The 23802-nt window shown below is 48.4% G+C and overlaps 1 protein-coding gene across 1 annotated transcript in view; it reads left to right on the top strand.

Moving 5' to 3' along the window:
• Positions 1–23802, top strand: part of TTC16 (tetratricopeptide repeat domain 16) — a 414481-nt gene that overhangs the window by 190717 nt on the left and 199962 nt on the right. Inside the window, exon 5 of the mRNA XM_078646652.1 lies at positions 2128–2271. Coding sequence (XP_078502778.1) covers positions 2128–2271 — 144 coding nt within the window. The remainder of the gene's footprint in view (positions 1–2127; positions 2272–23802) is intronic.

Consider the following 23802-nt stretch of genomic DNA (forward strand, 5'->3'; position numbering starts at 1 on the left):
AATGCATGAGACAAAAGTTCAATAAATGAGGTTGAGATCCAGCGTCATTGAATATATGTTTATAGTTCAGTCTTGATCAGTACATACGAAAAACAACTAGCCGACACGTGTTTTGTCACACCATGTGAAGGATTATTAAACTTTTGTCTCATGCATTGAGTTCTTACAGGAGAACTAAATAATTTGTAAACGTGCACAGGATTTGTCTACACATTCACCACTAACACTGTCTGGGTTCAAGAGTAGCGTGCTACTCGCAGAAAGAAGCACTTTAACTCCCCACCAGGGGTAGCAAGCGCTATATCAATGCATACCCTTTTCCCTTCTCTATCCTTCCACTATCCTCCACAATCCAAATAACTGACTAATATATCCATCACTCAAATTACTTTCATATTTTCACTACACTAATTCACCACTAATCCTTTCTGGGTTCCAGAAAGCGCTTTGACGCCTCACCAGGGTGTAGTAAGCGCTATATAAATGCAATTACAATACAATACATTACCTTTGTTTTGTCTTCTGTGGGAGTTTGTGCTCTCTTTGTTGGTTTTATGTTTTTCTGCCTCTTAACCTTTACTTTGTTTTTTCAGTTGGAATTTGTGTACCCTCTTACATTTGCTTTTATGTTTGGGTGTTTCTGTTCTGCATTACCTTTGTCTTTTCTTTTGTGGAAGTTTGTGCTCTCTCTGTTGGTTTTATGTTTATGTGCCCCCTTACCTTTGCTTGCCTTTTCAGTTGAAATTTGCGTACCCTCTTACATTTGCTTTTATGTTTGGGTGTTTCTGTGCCACTGTAGTGTAGTTCCTATATCCCTGATAGGCTCTGCGCACTGGAATAATATACACTATAGTTTTGACATAGGACTGAGGTCAGTATGTCTCTATCGAGTACATTAAACTTAATTACTTGTGTGCGCCAGCTAACTCAAAGCTCACTAGAAACTTCTCGGGATTAGTTTCGCCAACCACATAAACATGACATCTTTGTTTCCCTTTAGAATCGAAACATTTCTCAGAATCGTGGAAACAATAGATAACGGTTTCACTCAGTCAATCGTGCATGCTTCGTTTCTACAGAGTTTACACAGAAATAGAGAGACGGGCCTTTCAATAAAAAGGGTTTATTGAACAGTCTTCTTTCTTGTGCAAGAGATATGAACTGCTACAATCGTAAGAGAGAATGCGAAGTATAATGCGTACAGCGTTAGTAGTAAGATAAAATAATACTGCAATAGCATGATTTGTTGCTATGACATATATTCATAAAAATATATACATAAATAACACAGGCTAAAATGTAAATACTCATCTGGTGCTTCTAGCTAGTTCTACCCTAGTGTACCTAACCTAAGTGTAGTATGAGGTGAGAACTAGGTGCTGTTTAGCTATAGTCTAGTTTAGTTATAGTTTGTATTGATGTTGCCAAGAGTCCCTCTAGGTTCTAGTCCGCTCTATACCTTAGAATGAGAGAGGTTGGAATCTCTTGCCGGGTCTCGATCTCTAACACCCCGCAAGGGGAGTCAGAAACACTGGAGCTGGATACTCTGCGAGGAGGAGGACAGCGTCTGGTCAGTGTGTCAGGCGGGGACTCGACTTCCTTCCGAACTTGCCGTGGCGAGCCGTGCAAGTATGCAGCCGTGACTTGCCATGGCAAGCGAGGGTATATTTATACCTAGAAGGTGTTTAGGAATGCCAGTATTGACGTAAAAGTCGGGCAGAAGAACGTCATGAATGAACCTCTAGGGAATAGATGTTCATGCATAATAAATGAGTTCTTGGAGAAATCAATAATGCAAGCAAGTCCTAAAGGCTTAAGAGTCTGGTTTTCCAAGAACTCGTTGTAACGTGGATGGACGGATGTAGGTGACCATGCCTGTATTTGGTTAGCATGGATAAAGCCTAAATAAGGGTAGGATTTCTATGCCTAAACTTGGGCAATGCGAATTGTGCCTATATAAGGACATAAATCGGGAAACGTATATACGGTATCTAAATCGACACACAACACCACCTTATGTTTGGGTTGTCTATTTGTGGGAGTGTGTCTGCCCTCATGTGTTTGCTTGTATTTGGTTTGGGTTTTTATTCACCCCTTTACGCTGAGTCCTCTCCTGTCTTTTTTCAGATAGAGCTGTATCTAAAGAAGGCTGAAGCATTTTTGCAGCTCTGTGATTTCCAGTCTGCTGCGCTGAACCTGAAGAAGGCCTGTTCTGCCGCCTCTCCGAAGGAAGAAAACCTGTCGCTCCTGGCATTCACTCTGTACCTTCAGGTACTTAACAGCTGTCCCCCCGGGCATTTACTCTTTAAAACATTCACCCACTGTATACAGGTGAAGAATACCCCTCCATCCTGACATTCACCCACTGTATACAGGTGAAGAATACCCCTCCATCCTGACATTCACCCACTGTATACAGGTGAAGAATACCCCTCCATCCTGACATTCACCCACTGTATACAGGTGAAGAATACCCCTCCATCCTGGCATTCACCCACTGTATACAGGTGAAGAACACCCCTCCATCCTGACATTCACCCACTGTATACAGGTGAAGAATACCCGTCCATTCTGACATTCACCCACTGTATACAGGTGAAGAATACCCGTCCATCCTGACATTCACCCACTGTATACAGGTGAAGAATACCCGTCCATCCTGACATTCACCCACTATATACAGGTGAAGAATACCCGTCCATCCTGACATTCACCCACTGTATACAGGTGAAGAATACCCGTCCATCCTGACATTCACCCACTGTATACAGGTGATGAATACCGTCCATACTGACACTCACCCACTGTACACAGGTGAAGAATACCCGTCCATCCTGACATTCACCCTCTGTATACAGGTGAAGAATACCCCTCCATCCTGACATTCACCCACTATATACAGGTGAAGAATACCCGTCCATCCTGACATTCACCCACTGTATACAGGTGAAGAATACCCGTCCATCCTGACATTCACCCACTGTACACAGGTGAAGAATACCCCTCCATCCTGACATTCACCCACTCTACACAGGTGAAGAATACCCCTCCATCCTGGCATTCACCCACTGTATACAGGTGAAGAATACCCCTCCATCCTGACATTCACCCCCTGTACACAGGTGAAGAATACCCGTCCATCCTGACATTCACCCACCGAATACCGATGAAGAATACCCCTCCATCCTGACATTCACCCACTGTATACAGGTGATGAATACCGTCCATACTGACACTCACCCACTGTACACAGGTGAAGAATACCCATCCATCCTGACATTCACCCACTGTATACAGGTGAAGAATACCCCTCCATCCTGACATTCACCCACTGTATACAGGTGAAGAATACCGTCCATCCTGACATTCACCCACTGTACACAGGTGAAGAACACCCCTCCATCCTGACATCCACCCACTGTATACAGGTGAAGAATACCCCTCCATCCTGACATTCACCCACTGTATACAGGTGAAGAATACCGTCCATCCTGACATTCACCCACTGTACACAGGTGAAGAACACCCCTCCATCCTGACATCCACCCACTGTATACAGGTGAAGAATACCCCTCCATCCTGACATCCACCCACTGTATACAGGTGAAGAATACCCCTCCATCCTGACATTCACCCACTGTACACAGGTGAAGAATACCCCTCCATCCTGACATTCACCCACTGTATACAGGTGAAGAATACCCCTCCATCCTGACATTCACCCACTGTATACAGGTGAAGAATACCGTCCATCCTGACATTCACCCACTGTACACAGGTGAAGAATACCGTCCATCCTGACATTCACCCACTGTACACAGGTGAAAAACACCCCTCCATCCTGACATTCACCCACTGTATACAGGTGAAGAATACCCCTCCATCCTGGCATTCACCCACTGTACACAGGTGAAGAATACCCCTCCATCCTGACATTCACCCACTGTATACAGGTGAAGAATACCCCTCCATCCTGGCATTCACCCACTGTATACAGGTGAAGAATACCCATCCATCCTGGCATTCACCCACTGTATACAGGTGAAGAATACCCCTCCATCCTGACATTCACCCACTGTACACAGGTGAAGAATACCCCTCCATCCTGACATTCACCCACTGTACACAGGTGAAGAATACCGTCCATCCTGACATTCACCCACTGTATACAGGTGAAGGATACCCCTCCATCCTGACATTCACCCACTGTATACAGGTGAAGGATACCCCTCCATCCTGACATTCACCCACTGTATACAGGTGAAGAATACCCCTCCATCCTGACATTCACCCACTGTACACAGGTGAAGAATACCCCTCCATCCTGACATTCACCCACTGTATACAGGTGAAGGATACCCCTCCATCCTGACATTCACCCACTGTATACAGGTGAAGAATACCCCTCCATCCTGACATTCACCCACTGTATACAGGTGAAGGATACCCCTCCATCCTGACATTCACCCACTGTATACAGGTGAAGAATACCCATCCATCCTGACATTCACCCTCTGTATACAGGTGAAGAATACCCCTCCATCCTGGCATTCACCCACTGTATACAGGTGAAGAATACCCCTCCATCCTGGCATTCACCCACTGTATACAGGTGAAGAATACCCCTCCATCCTGGCATTCACCCACTGTATACAGGTGAAGAATACCCCTCCATCCTGACATTCACCCACTGTATACAGGTGAAGGATACCCCTCCATCCTGACATTCACCCACTGTATACAGGTGAAGAATACCCCTCCATCCTGACATTCACCCACTGTATACAGGTGAAGGATACCCCTCCATCCTGACATTCACCCACTGTATACAGGTGAAGAATACCCATCCATCCTGACATTCACCCTCTGTATACAGGTGAAGAATACCCCTCCATCCTGGCATTCACCCACTGTATACAGGTGAAGAATACCCCTCCATCCTGGCATTCACCCACTGTATACAGGTGAAGAATACCCCTCCATCCTGGCATTCACCCACTGTATACAGGTGAAGAATACCCCTCCATCCTGACATTCACCCACTGTATACAGGTGAAGAATACCGTCCATCCTGACATTCACCCACTATATACAGGTGAAGAATACCCGTCCATTCTGACATTCACCCACTGTATACAGGTGAAGAATACCCGTCCATCCTGACATTCACCCACTATATACAGGTGAAGAATACCCGTCCATCCTGACATTCACCCACTGTATACAGGTGCAGAATACCCCTCCATCCTGACATTCACCCACTGTATACAGGTGAAGAATACCCCATGACCATTGCCCAATAGTTGATGAGGTAGACCCCCAAAACATGCATTCATGAGGGCTGGGTCTCCAGAGGGGGGTCTGTTTCAGCTGCTGAAATTCTCAACAGCAAAAAGGTATGATGTCTAAGAGCTCTTGCAGTGTGGACACCAGGTACACGCTGGTGCCTGTAGTATCTACAAACAGACGTTTAGGCTCAGCCACTTTAGTGGTGGGAACCTCCATATATAAGAGGGTAAGCCAACGGACCAATGCATGTCATCCAGGCCAATCACGCTATTAAATGCGGAAGCAAAGATTCTTGCTAAACTGCTGGCTCAACGGCTTCTCCCCCTTCTCCTGGTTCATCCGGACCGGTCCGGATTCATGCCAGGACGTAGCACCGCCTTGAATCTCAGACGGCTCCAGGGAGGTTTGGGAAGAGCCCATAGAATCAAAGAGGACGCATCGGTGGTGTCTATGGATGCTCGGATGGCATTCGACTCGGTCGAATGGCCTTATATGATGGGCGTGCTTAGGAGAATGGGGTTTGGTCCACGGTTTATCTCCTGGCTTAACCTCCTCTACACAAACCCACAGGCTCAGGTGGCTGTGAATGGGGGAAGTCGCGCAACTTCCAGCTTCAACTGGGCACGAGGCAGGGGTGCCCCCTGTCGCCATTGATCTTTGCCTTAATTCTCGAACCGGTGGCCGCATGGATTTGGAAAGATCCCATTATACGTGGGCTGCGCTGGATGGAGGATTGAGAGGACAGGATATCGTTGTATGCCGATGATGTCCTCATATATGTTGCGTCCTCAAGGTCCTCCATAATCAGAATACTAAACATTTTCGCTACATTTGGTCGATATTCTGGGTATACCATTAACCAAATCAGTTGTGTTTGTCCTCTGTGGTACGCTGCCAAAACTATCACTGACCTGTGAGGCACAGGTGGTCATGGATGGTTTCCGTTACTTGGGTATCTTTATCGCAACTGACAAGGACCGGTTCCATGCCTGCAATCTCCTGCCCCCTCTGGAGAGACTCAGGGGTGATATCTGCCACTGGCGAGCCCTTCCGCTTTCACCTCTTGGCAGGGCGGCACTGTTTAAGATGATGGCCCTGCTGAGATTTTTATATGTAATGCAGAACACGCCCTTTTTGGTTCAAGACTCATATTTCACCTCAATAAATAGTGAGGTGCGCTTAATAAACTGACCCGTGGAGGGTACAATGGTGGTATCGCATTGCCACATATCCAGATGTGCTATAGGGCAGCTCAGATTGCAACCGTCAATCAACGGGTTCATCAGCCGTCAACAGAACCAGCGTCCCAGATGGATCGGCTGGTGATGCAACCGAGAGGGTATCTTCATGCACCATCCACTGACCCACAAAGACTCACGCTCGAGGGTCCCACAGATTTTACGATTCATCGATGGCACGAGTCTCTCTCCAAATTAGAACGGAAAAATAAATTCAGCAAAGCTGCAACACTCTGGGAAGCACAACAACTTGGGACTGCAGGCATTAGAAGGAGTTTCCCTCAATGGGATTTAATCGGAATTTCCAGATTGGGTGACCTATAAACAAGTAGTGGAATGATCTCCTTTGAAAACCTACAGAAAACATATGATCTGGCCAAGATGGAATGTTTCCGATATCTGCAGAACCGTCATGCTGTACAGAACTTAACTCCAGGAGTCGTCGTGAGTCGTCGTCTCTGGAGGGTAGGCTCCTCGAGGAACATCTCTTGCAAAAAGTGATCTCACTAACATATAAAAAGCTCATCAACAACTTCCCCGACTCACTCGTAGTGTTGAGAGATCGCTGGAGTGTGGACATGTCACACTTGCAGGAGGAGGAATGGCCAGAGGCACTGGCCTCGCCGAGGGAGGTAGCGATAAGGGACCGTCTAGACTAGTCTAAATCAAAATATACATCGAACATACATTTCACGCACCACACTTGAGAAGATGGGTCGTAGGGCGGAGAGACGGGACCATTCTTCCATATTATATGGTAATGTCGAGAGACTCCGCTCTATTGGCAGGCAGTGGTTGACTGTATGCCGGGGTGGTGGGAGAATTGATCCGGATATCGCCTTCTGCCTTCTGAATGTGTGGGGGGGGACACAGATCTAGGGAGGGCAGGCTAAACCTGGGTAACTCTGGGCTTTACGCTGGCCAAAAGAAACATAGCACGTCATTGGAGGGCCTCTTACCCGCCTCTATTGCGGTACTGGAAAAAAGACATGGACTGGTGCATGGTGGCGGAGAAAACGGTTTATGCGCAAAGAGGCTGTCCGATAAAATGGGGGAAAATCTGGGACAAATGGAATGTATGTAGGGGCAGTCCGTGTGCGCCCCCGGTGGGAGTTATGTACGGGGTGGAAGTGCTGCCAACCATTAATGATACTTGTAAGTTTCAAGATGTACTGCCACAATTTGTGTCATGTTACAATAAAAAGATAATTGAAAGAAAATGGTGAGAACCTCACATCTAGTTGTGCATTCACAAAGGAGGTGGATTCACTGTGGTCAAGAAGATTGTCTTATAAGATGTTGGATGGATGTTTAGCTGTGCCTTGGCAGCTGGTGCGTCCTGGGCGTAGAGACAGTGTTGAATGCGTCCGCGCCATGGCAAATAACAAGTAGTGCCTTTCGAAAGGAAACAAGCTGAACAAGTAGTTGAGAGCCTCTAAATGAAACAATTCTGACATCAAGGGCAGGCATGACCCCCTTCCAAAGCAAGGCACACTGAAGGCCCTTCCCAGTGGTAACAAGTATAAGGTCCTGGTGGCCGGAGCGCTGGACGTTTCAAGGTTGGAGGCTTTTCTTGACCGAGAGGACAGGCGTGGGTCTTTTGGGTCTCATTAGCAGAAGTGGATTTGACCACTTTAAATAGAATAAATAGGTTCAACCTCCGAGTATAAGAGACAGACCCCCAGGTTCAGCCTCTGAGTATAGGAGACAGGCCCCCTAGGTTCCATCTCCGAGTATAGGAGACAGGCCCCCAGGTTCCGCCTCTGAGTTTAGGAGACAGGCCCCCCAGGTTCAGCCTCTGAGTATAGGAGACAGGCCCCCCAGGTTCCGCCTCTGAGTATAGGAGACAGGCCCCCAGGTTCAGCCTCTGAGTATAGGAGACAGGCCCCCGGGTTCAGCCTCTGAGTATAGGAGACAGGCCCCCTAGGTTCCATCTCCGAGTATAGGAGACAGGCCCCCAGGTTCCGCCTCTCAGTATAGGAGACAGGCCCCCAGGTTCCGCCTCTGAGTATAGGCGACAGGCCCCCCAGGTTCCATCTCTGAGTATAGGAGACAGGCCCCCGGGTTCAGCCTCTGAGTATAGGAGACAGGCCCCCTAGGTTCCATCTCCGAGTATAGGAGACAGGCCCCCCAGGTTCCGCCTCTGAGTATAGGAGACAGGCCCCCCAGGTTCCATCTCGGAGTATAGGAGACAGGCCCCCGGGTTCCTCCTCTAAGTACAGGGGACAGAACTGCCAGGTTCCGCCTCTGAGTATACGAGACAGGCCCCCGAGGTTCAGCCTCTGAGTATAGGACACAGGCCCCCCAGGTTCTGCCTCTGAGTATAGGAGACAGGCCCCCAGGTTCCGCCTCTGAGTATAGGAGACAGGCCCCCAGGTTCCGCCTCTGAGTATAGGAGACAGGCCCCCAGGTTCAGCCTCTGAGTATAAGGAGACAGGCCCACAGGTTCAGCCTCTGAGTATAATGAGACAGGCCCACAGGTTCAGCCTCTGAGTATAAGGAGACAGGCCCACAGGTTCTGCCTCTGAGTATAGGAGACAGGCCCCCCAGGTTCAGCCTCTGAGTATAGGAGACAGGCCCCCCAGGTTTAGCCTCTGAGTATAAGGAGACAGGCCCCCAGGTTCCGCCTCTGAGTATAGGAGACAGGCCCCCGGGTTCCGCCTCTGAGTATAAGGAGACAGGCCCACAGGTTCAGCCTCTGAGTATAGGAGACAGGCCCCCCAGGTTCAGCCTCTGAGTATAGGAGACAGGTCCCCCAGGTTCAGCCTCTGAGTATAGGAGACAGGCCCCCCAGGTTCCATCTCGGAGTATAGGAGACAGGCCCCCCAGGTTCAGCCTCTGAGTATAGGAGACAGGCCCCCGGGTTCCGCCTCTGAGTATAGGAGACAGGCCCCCGGGTTCCGCCTCTGAGTATAGGAGACAGGCCCCCCAGGTTCAGCCTCTGAGTATAGGAGACAGGCCCCCCAGGTTCCGCCTCTGAGTATAAGGAGACAGGCCCCCCAGGTTCCGCCTCTGAGTATAGGAGACAGACCCCCAGGTTCCGCCTCTGAGTATAGGAGACAGGCCCCCAGGTTCCATCTCTGAGTATAGGAGACAGGCCCCCCGGGTTCCGCCTCTGAGTATAGGAGACAGGCCCCTAGGTTCCATCTCTGAGTATAGGAGACAGGCCCCCCAGGTTCCGCCTCTGAGTATAGGAGACAGGCCCCCCAGGTTCAGCCTCTGAGTATAGGACACAGGCCCCCCAGGTTCCGCCTCTGAGTATAGGAGACAGGCCCCCAGGTTCCGCCTCTGAGTATAGGAGACAGGCCCCCAGGTTCAGCCTCTGAGTATAGGAGACAGGCCCCCCAGGTTCCGCCTCTGAGTATAGGAGACAGGACACCAGGTTCAGCCTCTGAGTATAGGAGACAGGCCCCCCAGGTTCCGCCTCTCAGTATAGGAGACAGGCCCCCAGGTTCCATCTCTGAGTATAGGAGACAGGCCCCCCAGGTTCCATCTCTGAGTATAGGAGACAGGCCCCCAGGTTCAGCCTCTGAGTATAGGAGACAGGCCCCCCAGGTTCCGCCTCTGAGTATAGGAGACAGGCCCCCCAGGTTCCATCTCTGAGTATAGGAGACAGACCCCCCAGGTTCAGCCTCTGAGTACAGGAGACAGGCCCCCCAGGTTCCGCCTCTGAGTATAGGAGACAGGCCCCCCAGGTTCAGCCTCTGAGTATAGGAGACAGGCCCCCAGGTTCAGCCTCTGAGTATAGGAGACAGGCCCCCAGGTTCCATCTCGGAGTATAGGAGACAGGCCCCCCAGGTTCTGCCTCTGAGTATAGGAGACAGGCCCCCCAGGTTCCGCCTCTGAGTATAGGAGACAGGCCCCCAGGTTCCGCCTCTGAGTACAGGAGACAGGCCCTCGGGTTCCGCCTCTGAGTATAGGAGACAGGCCCCCCAGGTTCTGCCTCTGAGTATAGGAGACAGGCCCCCCAGGTTCTGCCTCTGAGTATAGGAGACAGGCCTTCCAGGTTCTGCCTCTGAGTATAGGAGACAGGCCCCCCAGGTTCAGCCTCTGAGTATAGGAGACAGGCCCCCCAGGTTCAGCCTCTGAGTATAAGGAGACAGGCCCACAGGTTCAGCCTCTGAGTATAGGAGACAGGCCCCCCAGGTTCAGCCTCTGAGTACAGGAGACAGACCCCCAGGTTCCGCCTCTGAGTATAGGAGACAGGCCCCCCAGGTTCAGCCTCTGAGTATAAGGAGACAGGCCCACAGGTTCCGCCTCTGAGTATAGGAGACAGGCCCCCCAGGTTCCGCCTCTGAGTATAAGGAGACAGGCCCCCGGGTTCCATCTCTGAGTATAGGAGACAGGCCCCCCAGGTTCAGCCTCTGAGTATAGGAGACAGGCCCCCCAGGTTCCGCCTCTGAGTATAGGAGACAGACCCCCGGGTTCCGCCTCTGAGTATAGGAGACAGGCCCACAGGTTCAGCCTCTGAGTATAGGAGACAGGCCCCCCAGGTTCAGCCTCTGAGTATAGGAGACAGGCCCCCCAGGTTCCGCCTCTGAGTATAGGAGACAGGCCCCCAGGTTCCATCTCTGAGTATAGGAGACAGGCCCCCCAGGTTCCATCTCTGAGTATAGGAGACAGGCCCCCCAGGTTCCGCCTCTGAGTATGGGAGACAGGCCCCCAGGTTCCATCTCTGAGTATAGGAGACAGGCCCCCAGGTTCCATCTCTGAGTATAGGAGACAGGCCCCCAGGTTCAGCCTCTGAGTATAGGAGACAGGCCCCCAGGTTCCATCTCGGAGTATAGGAGACAGGCCCCCCAGGTTCCATCTCTGAGTATAGGAGACAGGCCCCAGGTTCAGCCTCTGAGTATAGGAGACAGGCCCCCCAGGTTCCGCCTCTGAGTATAGGAGACAGGCCCCCAGGTTCCATCTCTGAGTATAGGAGACAGGCCCCCGGGTTCCGCCTCTGAGTATAGGAGACAGGCCCCCCAGGTTCAGCCTCTGAGTATAGGAGACAGGCCCCCAGGTTCAGCCTCTGAGTATAGGAGACAGGCCCCCTAGGTTCAGCCTCTGAGTATAGGACACAGGCCCCCCAGGTTCAGCCTCTGAGTATAGGAGACAGGCCCCCCAGGTTCCGCCTCTGAGTATAGGAGACAGGCCCCCAGGTTCAGCCTCTGAGTATAGGAGACAGGCCCCCCAGGTTCCGCCTCTGAGTATAGGAGACAGGCCCCCCAGGTTCCGCCTCTGAGTACAGGAGACAGGCCCTCGGGTTCCGCCTCTGAGTATAGGAGACAGGCCCCCCAGGTTCAGCCTCTGAGTATAGGAGACAGGCCCCCAGGTTCCGCCTCTGAGTATAGGAGACAGGCCCCCCAGGTTCAGCCTCTGAGTATAGGAGACAGGCCCCCCAGGTTCCGCCTCTGAGTATAAGGAGACAGGCCCCCAGGTTCCGCCTCTGAGTATAGGAGACAGGCCCCCGGGTTCCGCCTCTGAGTATAGGAGACAGGCCCCCAGGTTCAGCCTCTGAGTATAGGAGACAGGCCCCCAGGTTCCATCTCTGAGTATAGGAGACAGGCCCCCCAGGTTCCATCTCTGAGTATAGGAGACAGGCCCCCCAGGTTCCGCCTCTGAGTATGGGAGACAGGCCCCCAGGTTCCATCTCTGAGTATAGGAGACAGGCCCCCAGGTTCCATCTCTGAGTATAGGAGACAGGCCCCCAGGTTCAGCCTCTGAGTATAGGAGACAGGCCCCCAGGTTCCATCTCGGAGTATAGGAGACAGGCCCCCCAGGTTCCATCTCTGAGTATAGGAGACAGGCCCCAGGTTCAGCCTCTGAGTATAGGAGACAGGCCCCCCAGGTTCCGCCTCTGAGTATAGGAGACAGGCCCCCAGGTTCCATCTCTGAGTATAGGAGACAGGCCCCCGGGTTCCGCCTCTGAGTATAGGAGACAGGCCCCCCAGGTTCAGCCTCTGAGTATAGGAGACAGGCCCCCAGGTTCAGCCTCTTGTGGTATATAAATAAATAATACCGGATCTATTTTTGAATGAATGAATGAATAACAGATAGCTCAATAAAATAAGAGTCAAGATTCGAGGTAGTGGGAGTTTTGCAGGTTTATTACAGCATAAGGACAGGAACAGGACAACCTGCATAGGAACAGAATGGCAAGGACTAGCATGGCCCGGCAGCTGCCGGGGACCGGATCTGGAATGGCTAGCTCTAACATTTAATAACATTACATGAGCATATATACATAACGCAAACACATAGCATTACATTGCAATGGGCGTAGCAGTGGGTGGAGCAGTAGGTGTGACGTGTAGCAGTCGCGAAAGATAACGGTACAAAGGAGGTGTAACAGGGCGTATACATAGACATGTGATGCAAACGTAATAGAATATGTCATGAAATGGGCGGAAACATTGGAGGGGGCTACCTAAGGAGCCGGGACCTCTAACCTAATGGTGCGCGCAAACTGACAATGACGTGTTACTAGGAGAAGCTGGGGGCTATGAACTCTGTGCTAGGAGCAGAGACTAAAGTCTGGAGGGTCGGAGCGACATGTACCTAGACCCTATCTGGTATCTAATGTTTAGGGAACATGTTGATATAAACTAGAAGTCATGAGGGGAGAAGCTAACTGACTCTAAGGCTAGAGCATGCATTTATTCTACATGTAGTACGTGATGAAGAATATTAAATGACCATTAAATCCAGTATTTCTCTTACATGGAGCCGAATAGGCTAGACAATGACGGAAACTATTGATGCAGTTCAGTAGCTTAGGAATGCAGAGAAGGAGGACTAAACTGATAGCTGGAATCATAACATAGTCTTGGCAGACTCGGAGGCAGAGCCAAGCTGCACCGGGCACTGCGAGGCAGGAAGTAAGTGAAAGGTCGAGGATACAGGTGGGGGCTGGATCGCTCCTCAGCGAGGCTTCAGGAGACAGGGGCTGAATCTGATGTCCGGGCCCTGTTGAGGCCTAGAAACGGGGACTTTATAATGAAATAACGTGCACACTAAGAAACGTGGCAACGTAACTTTACATAGGCCTGACACTCATATTACTCATGAGGACTAGGAAATGGCATATCAGAGGTGGACACAACTATAATTGCGTCTTGAATCGGACATGGGGAATAACATATGCATATTGGTCATGCACACATAACATATGATGGATGACACGTAGAGACACAGAACATGACAAAATTTACTTTTCCACATTCCCTCCTTGTCACTACGTTTCCATTAGGAAACATTAATATTCATGATACCATCTATCATTTCATACAGTACCATTTGTTCATCTCGAATTGTCTTGGAACGGGATTTAGAACGGGGCTTGGGACTAGGAATACAAGAGGTAGCACACTTGCCGCAAATCGCAGGGCCACATTGTATACAGAGGCAGCAGCTGAATATGATCGCTACTGCAATACCTAGAAAAGACAGGACTTTCCATCCCCAGGCGGAAATTATATTCCAGAACCAACCGGACCATGTCCAGGTGCCTGGATCTTGGTGTAACAGATGGGCAATTTTATGAAGTCTGGTTATAGCTGAATAAACAGACGGCGCGTTATTTGGAATGAAAATGCAGCAACTGGATCCGAGGACTCTACAGGCCCCGCCCCTATCGGCCAGTATGACGTCAAGGACGAGACGATTCTGGAGCACAACAATTCTCATAAAGGATTGCTCTTCGGTTAAGTTACCTAGAGCGGAGGCAGTCTCATCTACTACAGCTTCAAGGGTTCTTGTTAACCTACGGATTAGCTTACTATTTACAACTGTGCCTAAATAAGGGAAAACACCTTTATCAATGTCAATGAATTGCTCTGCAGCAGTCTCAGTATAATCGACAATCGGGAGGTTTCTCTTGTGTCTAGTATGTACTAGGAAGGAATTCCTATGGTAGTCAGGTGGGGCTAGGAAAACAGGTGGCAGTAGGAAGGCAATGTAACAGGTTCCCTCCCAATCGAGGGGCAGACGAACATATGCGGTTTGACCACAAACGAAATAAGAATGACGTGAAGCTTTAAAAATAGATTTCCCACTGTCACTATACTTGATAATAGTAGTACAATCACTATGTCCTACGTGTACAGAACCATAACTACGAACACATAATTCGCCTTTGACTGGTAATACTGAAATAGCAGGTGAGTCTGGAGTAGTATCAGACTGAACATTCAGGACCATGAAATTTGAAGAATAGTTACCTAAATTGTACACTTCATTTTCTAGATCTAAACCTGTTCTGTGGGGGAGACCTTGCTTGTCTGGGAAACATGTGCTGTTAAGAAAAGACATATCTGTTGAGGATGACGTTAACGTGGACCATGCTCCACACGAACCATTATGTGAAAAAGGATAAGGAAAAAGTGGCAGAACTCCCTTCGGGGTCTGGAAAGGGGGGAGTCGACCACACACCCAACAATTAGTGGCATTGCTGGTCTGGTGTGAATAATGTAACATGCGGATAAATGTATTGTTACGCATCGCGAGGCGGTATGAATATTCATGAGGAGGCAGATCACTAAACGTGTGCTCTACTGTAACATTAGAATGCTTATTTACATGAGGAACTGGAAAACACAGGAAAAATGCGTAACTAGTGCAGGAAATCATTATGCTGAGAAATAATATGAAACTTAGAAAAACGATACATCGGTTTGAGTTTTGACTAACTCTCTCACTATGGGGGTCTATTTTATACATGTCAGAAACAGTCTAACCGTTTCACCTAGGGGAGGACTTATACAATCAAACTGACTGACTTATTTTACTAGACCGTAGTTTTTGCTTATACTCCTGCTGCGGAGTTTTCTCTAACAGGGGAGGGGTTGTATCAATGTCATTTGCGGGACAGTCCTTAGGAACAATGTTTTGACAAGTCTTGATATCCTGGGAAATGTTTTTAGAGACCGGCTTCAATCCGTAGAATTTCTTGACGTGCGAAAGATGCACCCAGCCGCGGCGTCCTTCCAATTTCACGGCTGTACGGGTGGTGAGGAGGACCTGACGGGGCTCCTTCCAACGTGGCTCCAGCGGACTTGATCTGTCAAAGTTCCGGACGAGCACCATCGAACCTGGAACGATCTCATGCGGTGCCACCTCGGTATTGTCTGGAAATGCGGCGGCAACCTGTGAACGACATGAGTTGAGGGCAGACATCAAGGAAGCTAGGTAATCTGTCAGCATATTACATGAAACATCAGTAATACTTCGGGGTCTAGGAGTACCCCACATGTTAGGGGGGCGGCCGAAAACGACCTCATACGGGGACAGACCTGATCTGGAATGTGCGACCATGCGCATATAAAACAAAGCGACTGGCAGAGCTACTAGCCAGTCCACACCCTTATCTTTACATATTTTGGCAATTCGAATTTTCAGAGTCTGATTATGTCTCTCGACTAGACCGGCTGCTTCAGGATGGCGTACACAATGAAACTTCCACTGGTACCCTAACAACAGGGAAACGTGCTTCATTAACTCAGATGAGAATGGCTGACCGTTATCAGAATATACGACTCTAGGGAGTCCATATCGAGGGAAAAACTCACGAACCAACTGCTTGGCAGTGGTCGCGGCTGTGTAATCTGGGACTGGATATGCTTCTGTCCATCTGGACAAAGCGCATACAACTACAAGGACATACTTGAAACCTCGACATCGCTCCATCTGAATATAATCCATCTGGAGGACTTCAAAAGGGTGGTCAGGGGGCTGGAATCCACCTTGTTCCACCGGGACACTTTTACCTGGATTAAACTGACAACATATCATACAGGTACGGACTTTCTGCTTGGCTGCAGCTCGTAAATGCTTGTTGAACCAAATGTTCTGGATACTGTCTAACATTGCTTTTTCTCCTAAGTGTGCTGGACTATGTGCGGTATTAATAATGACTTGAACCATAGAGTCGGGGAGAAACCATGCGGTCCTACCCTTTGTTAACCATCCTTGATCTGTCTGGACCCCTCCTTGTTCAGACCATTTCTTGATTTCATCGGGAGTAGCATGTAACTGGATATCTATGACATCTTGAGTAGGGTCCTTAACGGTCATACATGTAGTCGGATCTGGAGTGTGTGTCATGTTAACTGGAATGTCTGGAGTCTGTGCTGTAAGCTTGGCTGTGCGATCTGCTAGATCATTACCTTGAGAAATAATGTCAGTGACTTTCGTATGTGCTTTGCATTTCATGATAGCAATGGATGACGGTAAATGTATGGCATCTAACAGAGCTTGAATAAGGAGACCATGCTGAATCTTGGTCCCATGAGAAGTCATGAAACCTCTCTCCTGCCAGAGCACTCCGAAGTCGTGTACGACTCCAAATGCGTAGCGTGAATCTGTGTAAACATTAACTTTCAGGTTCTTGGCGTGTATGCAGGCTTGTGTCAGAGCAACTAGCTCTGCTGCTTGAGCGGACAGAGTGTCAATGCGGTGTGTCTCAATAACTTCAGTGTCAGTAGTCACTGCATACGCGGCGACTAAATCTCCTGTACAGGATGTTGCAGCGTCTAATATCTATGTGTGGCTGGAACAGTGTCAATTCATAACCTGTTAAACGTGCAATTGTCAAGTGCTGTGTTTGTGTTCGGTTTAAAAGAACTTCCACGGAGTGTGGGACTTGTACTGTCAAGGAGTGTCCTAAAACTATGGAATCACTTTGTCTGATAGCTAGTGCTGTGGCTGCAACTGACTTGAGGCACGCAGGCAGAGCCTGGGCGACCGGATCTAATGTGCTAGAAAAGTAAGCACACGGCTTGTATTGTCCTGCTTGATCTTGTGTAAGAACAGATAATGCTGTACCTTCGCGTTCAGTGACGAAAAGTGTAAAAGACTTACTGTAGTTCGGTGTGGCTAGAACTGGAGCTTGACATAAAGCTTTCTTTAACTCGTTGAAACTAAGCGTATGTTCAGATGTCCAAGGGAGGACAGTCATTGCGGCTGCCTCCTGTGTCGTTAACTGTATCAGTGGCTTGGCTAGAAATGCATACTGAGGAATCCATTGTCTGCAATAAGAAGTAAGGCCGATAAAGGCACGTACCTCCTTCTGGGTCTTGGGCTGAGGAAGACTCGCTATCAACTGGATACGGTCTGGTGTCAACTGCCTACCCCTCTTGGACAGTAAGTGTCCTAAGTAGACCACTTGCTGGACACAGAATTGAAGCTTCGAAGGGGACACCTTGTGCCCCATCTCGGCTAGGAAATACAGAACCGTCAGTGACGCTCGCTCGCAGTCACGTTCAGAACGGGCTGTGATCAATAGATCATCGACATACTGGAGCAGGGCAGTGTCAGTTGGCATATGAATGTTGTCAAGCTGTCTCTTAAGTGCTTGGCTGTAAATACTAGGACTTTCTGTGAAACCTTGAGGAGCGCGTGTGAACATATAGCTCCTTCCATTTAAACAAAATCCGAAAAGAAACTGGCTGTCTGGATGAATCGGAACACTAAAAAATGCATTCTTAAGATCGATTACAGTAAAGAACATGGCTTCGGAATCAATGGCTGTCAATAGGGAAGAGATATCTGGGACAACTGGGTACTGCGGAATAATACATTTATTAAGCTCTCGTAGGTCGATCACTAATCGATATACTGGGGGTGCATTTGGATCAGTACGCTTCATGACTGGAATGATCGGAGAGTTACATACATTGGAGTCAGTTTCTACAACTACTCCTTGAGCCATGAGCTCGTCAATAATTTTGGATAAGGCTGCTACAGCCTCAGGTGGCAATCTATACTGCCTGATTCGTGGTAACACTACACCTGGTTTGAGAGTCACACGATGGGGTGTGATTTGCATGTAACCTACATCAGTTGGACCTTGCGCCCATAGATGCTGCGGAACTTTAGACAGTCTGGAATCAAAATCTCGTAATACATAGTGACCCTTAAAGTCACGTAGGAACAATCGTATTCCCTCTGGGGAACAGCATATAACTGCACCTAACTCTTTCAGTGTTTTAATGCCTAATAGATTTTCTGGACATGACTTAGTAAGTAACAGATCAGTAGTACGGGACAATGGACCTACTTCTAAAGTAACTGGCTTTGAGATCTCATTAACGATAGGCTTTCCTGAAAATCCAAGGGAAACATTTCTTGAGCCTGAGAGCGGAGCCCCTGGAACTTCGGCATGACTAATTGTGGTCCTACTTGCCCCTGTATCAATCAAAAACTTTCTGTCTTTCCCTAATACTTGACTGTGAACATAGGGACCTTCTTGATCTACAGGTATCTCGATGAGAGGCAAGCCTACCTCCCTCTCTAGGCTGTTTCATGAATACTGCTGGTACTCTGGATACTCAGACTGTGCATACTGGTACATCTGCGATGTAACGTGCTGTGTTGTAGCGATAGGCTGCGGTACTGTAACTGTCTGTTGTGCATTCTGTGGCTGAGGAGTCTGTGAAACTTGCTCTTGTCTAGGCGGACGTGGTCTTTCTTTAGTCTTACCAGTAGCTATGTTGTGTTTCAGAACTGCACACTCATTTATAAAATGACCTGGCTGTTTACAATAATTGCAGTTCCCTTTAACGGGTGCTGCAGGATGACTGGCTTGATTTGGACCCCTCTTTTGACTGTCTTGAGGAACAGATTGTGCAACTAGTACTTTCATTTTCGTATCTTTCATACGTTTTCTTTCGTGTTCTTGTTCTTCTCTGATTCTATTCTGGTGATACTGGAGCATCTGGAGCATCTGGGACGGGGTATTTGCTTGCCAGGTGCTTTCGACTTTCAGAACTCGGTTCTTAACTTGTGGACTTGAATTCTCGACTAATTTAGTAACAAACAGGTGAGGGTATGACTCACTACTTGTCTTGAGGCCACTGTTGATACTAAAGCACTTTTCAAACCTAGAATAAAAATCACTAATATCTTCATCTTGTTTCTGTTTACAGGCTGAGATTGCATCCCAGTCTTCTTTTCTCGTTGTTAATAATCTGGGTAAAACTTGAATTAATAATTCTGGTAATTCTTTACATTTCTCTCCAAGACCAGTACCTGGTACACGTATCTTATCTTCTGCTCTAGGACTGCCCAATCTATCTTTTTCTCTCCCACCTCCCATTCTTTCTCTTTGAGCTTTTCATACACCCCTGCGGGCAACAGAACCTTTAACATTTTAATTATATCCGGGTACGTGTATTCTCCCATACGGAGCATGTCTTTTAATTCTCTATGGAACCCTGCTGGATCTTTATCATGACAGGGAATTAATTTCTTCATCTCTAGAAGTTCCATCTTGGTGATTGGAGTGTATACAAACACTCGCTGCATTTCGCCACCCGCTCCTCTGACTGGGTGGACTTCTCGTAATGGGTTCTGTCTTTCCATGTAAAATGGTTTACTTTCTGGGGGTGAGACATGGACAAAATGCGGGTTCAAAAATGTTCTATATTTGTGGCGCTGTTCTAGAATGACACTAATTAAATCGGTACCTAGACCTCTCCATCTGTACTGGAGTAACTCGTTCAGGATATCATGTAACGGGCCTGGATCAGAATGTTGACCCTCATACAGAGTAATGAGGTGCTGAATCATATACATACCCACCAGTCGCTGCTCGGCTGGGGGCATTTTCAGAAACATTTGTGCCACTATTTCGTCTGGAAAAGTGGTAGAATCAGTAATCCATCGGACTGCTGACCGAACTAGTTCTTGTTCATGCATGGTACTTAATTCACTATAACCGATTCGTGATTTCAGAATGTGATCGGTAGCTTGGAATACTTGTTCTAGGGAACCTTGTTCTGGTGCTGAATGATGGAAAGTTGGCTTGTGTTCTAGACGTAAATGGCGATCTGGAAATCTAGGTTTTCCTACATACGCTATTCTGGCGGTATTCTCATCGTCTTCCTCTTCAGGATCAGAGGTACTTTCTTTCTCGCTTACTTGGGCTGCTTTACGCTGTTCGTGTATCTTTATTATCTCTCTACGAATTTTCTTGTACATACTTTCCATGGCACCAATGGTATTGTGCTTTCCTTCGGCTATATTATCACTCCACTTTGTCAGAATTTTCATTTCTTCCGGGTCTTTAGACGGGTAATCTTGTTCTCTTATTAGACAGTTAATTAAGAACTTTAATATCATGCGCTGAATCTCGGCTTTCCTTTGAGACATGGCATCACTAATACTTCCTGGGTCATCCCCTGTACGGATGAAACGATATATCCTGTCTAGATCTTCTTTCATATTTGGTAGGGTGACTAGATACTCGGTCACCCTCCTTACGCGTACTGAATATAAAACCATATTAAACTCGCCTGGAACTGGGTCATAGGCACATTCGCCAAGGGTTTGCCTGATTTCTGCAACAGATTTATTACTCTTAGGAGTACGCTGTGATGCTTGAGCATGTAATTCGAGTGCTGATAAACGCTTGTGTGGCGGCGGGGTTTGAGGAAGACTTCCTCCTGCGGCCACTAAACTAGAATCATCAACTGATGCTTTTCGTCCTGGCAGGGTCGGTAATTGTAACGTGGGCTGGACTTGTATGGCGGGCTGACCCGGGGGGGCTGTTAAGGGCACCCCGGTGTCTGGAGGAGCAGGAATTACCTGATTTACAGGGACTGGCGGAGCGCGAACAGGATTTGCATATTCGGGGACTGTGTCGTCCAGATAGGACGAAATAAAAATATCAGCTGCGGTAGGCTTGTGACGTAGCTTGGTCGGAACTAATGGTGGCGGAAAATTACTGGATGCCTCCGGGGTCGCTTTTGGCAAGCCCTCGGCAAGAAGAGGATACATACCCTTAATGAGGGCATTCCTCTGTCTGTCTGATTGCTCAGTTCTAACTCGTTCACCTATCTCGATTAATTCTTTTTCTTGGGCTCGTTCTTGGGATTCTCTACTTAATTCTGATTTTCTGATTTCTTTTTCAGTTCTTTTATGAGCTTCTTTGCGCCATAACTCGATGGCATCTTTCTGTGACTGTCTGGCTTTCTTTTTCCATAATGCTTCTTCTACTCGCATGATGCATTCGGCATCCCATGTACCCGATACGGGCCATCTATACTTTTCTTCTAACTGTTTGGTATACTCTACCCATAAATCTAGATACAATATGGCACTTATGCCATGTTTCTGATACATAAAGTGACCTGGACTGTCCCTAGGCGGGACGGGAACTGCTGCTTCCAGCAGACCCTTTCTAGTTTTTAACTGACGTAACTTGGAAAATATGGGCATGACTGAACTGTAATCTAGACACAATACAATACACAATAAACACGATACTTATACCCCATTCATACCACGACATTGAAATACATGAAAAACATTATGAATAACAGTTCGAACAGAATACCACCTGAAAATACTTGAAATTTCTCGAGAACAGAACTGACTAGAACAGAAACTAGATGCACTGCTGAAACAGTACGAAACTTACCGGTCTCTTAAAGAGACACGTCAGGACCCGCATCCACCGAAGTGAACACTTCGTTTGTGGGACTGTGTACCACCAACCCACAGACCAGAGTCAATTAAATTGACCCTGTCTAGATACCACCCCAGTAACGGTACTCACCGGGCAGCAAGAACGGAAGGCCTCGGACTGGACTGCACTGCTACGACGACGGACGACGAACTTCGGACCTCGGACTTCAGTTACGGGTGGACCTCCGGATACCTCGGACCTTGGACTCTTGGCTTGGGCTCTGGTCGGGACTCGCCGCGTTCCTCCACCGTCTCGTCTGGATGCTGGACCGCCTCCTCCGTCTCCTCCGTGGGCCTGAGGGATACTTGAGCAGAAATATCTGCCACTGCGCAGAAGAGTTCCATCACGACTGCAGAGGGTCAGGGGGTCGGCGTGGCTTCACCGACGCGTGGGGAAAGGGCAAGTCCCTATTCGGGCGCCATTATGTGGTATATAAATAAATAATACCGGATCTATTTTTGAATGAATGAATGAATAACAGATAGCTCAATAAAATAAGAGTCAAGATTCGAGGTAGTGGGAGTTTTGCAGGTTTATTACAGCATAAGGACAGGAACAGGACAACCTGCATAGGAACAGAATGGCAAGGACTAGCATGGCCCGGCAGCTGCCGGGGACCGGATCTGGAATGGCTAGCTCTAACATTTAATAACATTACATGAGCATATATACATAACGCAAACACATAGCATTACATTGCAATGGGCGTAGCAGTGGGTGGAGCAGTAGGTGTGACGTGTAGCAGTCGCGAAAGATAACGGTACAAAGGAGGTGTAACAGGGCGTATACATAGACATGTGATGCAAACGTAATAGAATATGTCATGAAATGGGCGGAAACATTGGAGGGGGCTACCTAAGGAGCCGGGACCTCTAACCTAATGGTGCGCGCAAACTGACAATGACGTGTTACTAGGAGAAGCTGGGGGCTATGAACTCTGTGCTAGGAGCAGAGACTAAAGTCTGGAGGGTCGGAGCGACATGTACCTAGACCCTATCTGGTATCTAATGTTTAGGGAACATGTTGATATAAACTAGAAGTCATGAGGGGAGAAGCTAACTGACTCTAAGGCTAGAGCATGCATTTATTCTACATGTAGTACGTGATGAAGAATATTAAATGACCATTAAATCCAGTATTTCTCTTACATGGAGCCGAATAGGCTAGACAATGACGGAAACTATTGATGCAGTTCAGTAGCTTAGGAATGCAGAGAAGGAGGACTAAACTGATAGCTGGAATCATAACATAGTCTTGGCAGACTCGGAGGCAGAGCCAAGCTGCACCGGGCACTGCGAGGCAGGAAGTAAGTGAAAGGTCGAGGATACAGGTGGGGGCTGGATCGCTCCTCAGCGAGGCTTCAGGAGACAGGGGCTGAATCTGATGTCCGGGCCCTGTTGAGGCCTAGAAACGGGGACTTTATAATGAAATAACGTGCACACTAAGAAACGTGGCAACGTAACTTTACATAGGCCTGACACTCATATTACTCATGAGGACTAGGAAATGGCATATCAGAGGTGGACACAACTATAATTGCGTCTTGAATCGGACATGGGGAATAACATATGCATATTGGTCATGCACACATAACATATGATGGATGACACGTAGAGACACAGAACATGACAAAATTTACTTTTCCACACTCTGAGTATAGGAGACAGGCCCCCTAGGTTCAGCCTCTGAGTATAGGACACAGGCCCCCCAGGTTCAGCCTCTGAGTATAGGAGACAGGCCCCCCAGGTTCCGCCTCTGAGTATAGGAGACAGGCCCCCAGGTTCCGCCTCTGAGTATAGGAGACAGGCCCCCCAGGTTCCA

Source organism: Lissotriton helveticus, chromosome 5_2, assembly GCF_964261635.1.
Source record: "Lissotriton helveticus chromosome 5_2, aLisHel1.1, whole genome shotgun sequence".
Taxonomy (NCBI): Eukaryota; Metazoa; Chordata; class Amphibia; order Caudata; family Salamandridae; genus Lissotriton; species Lissotriton helveticus.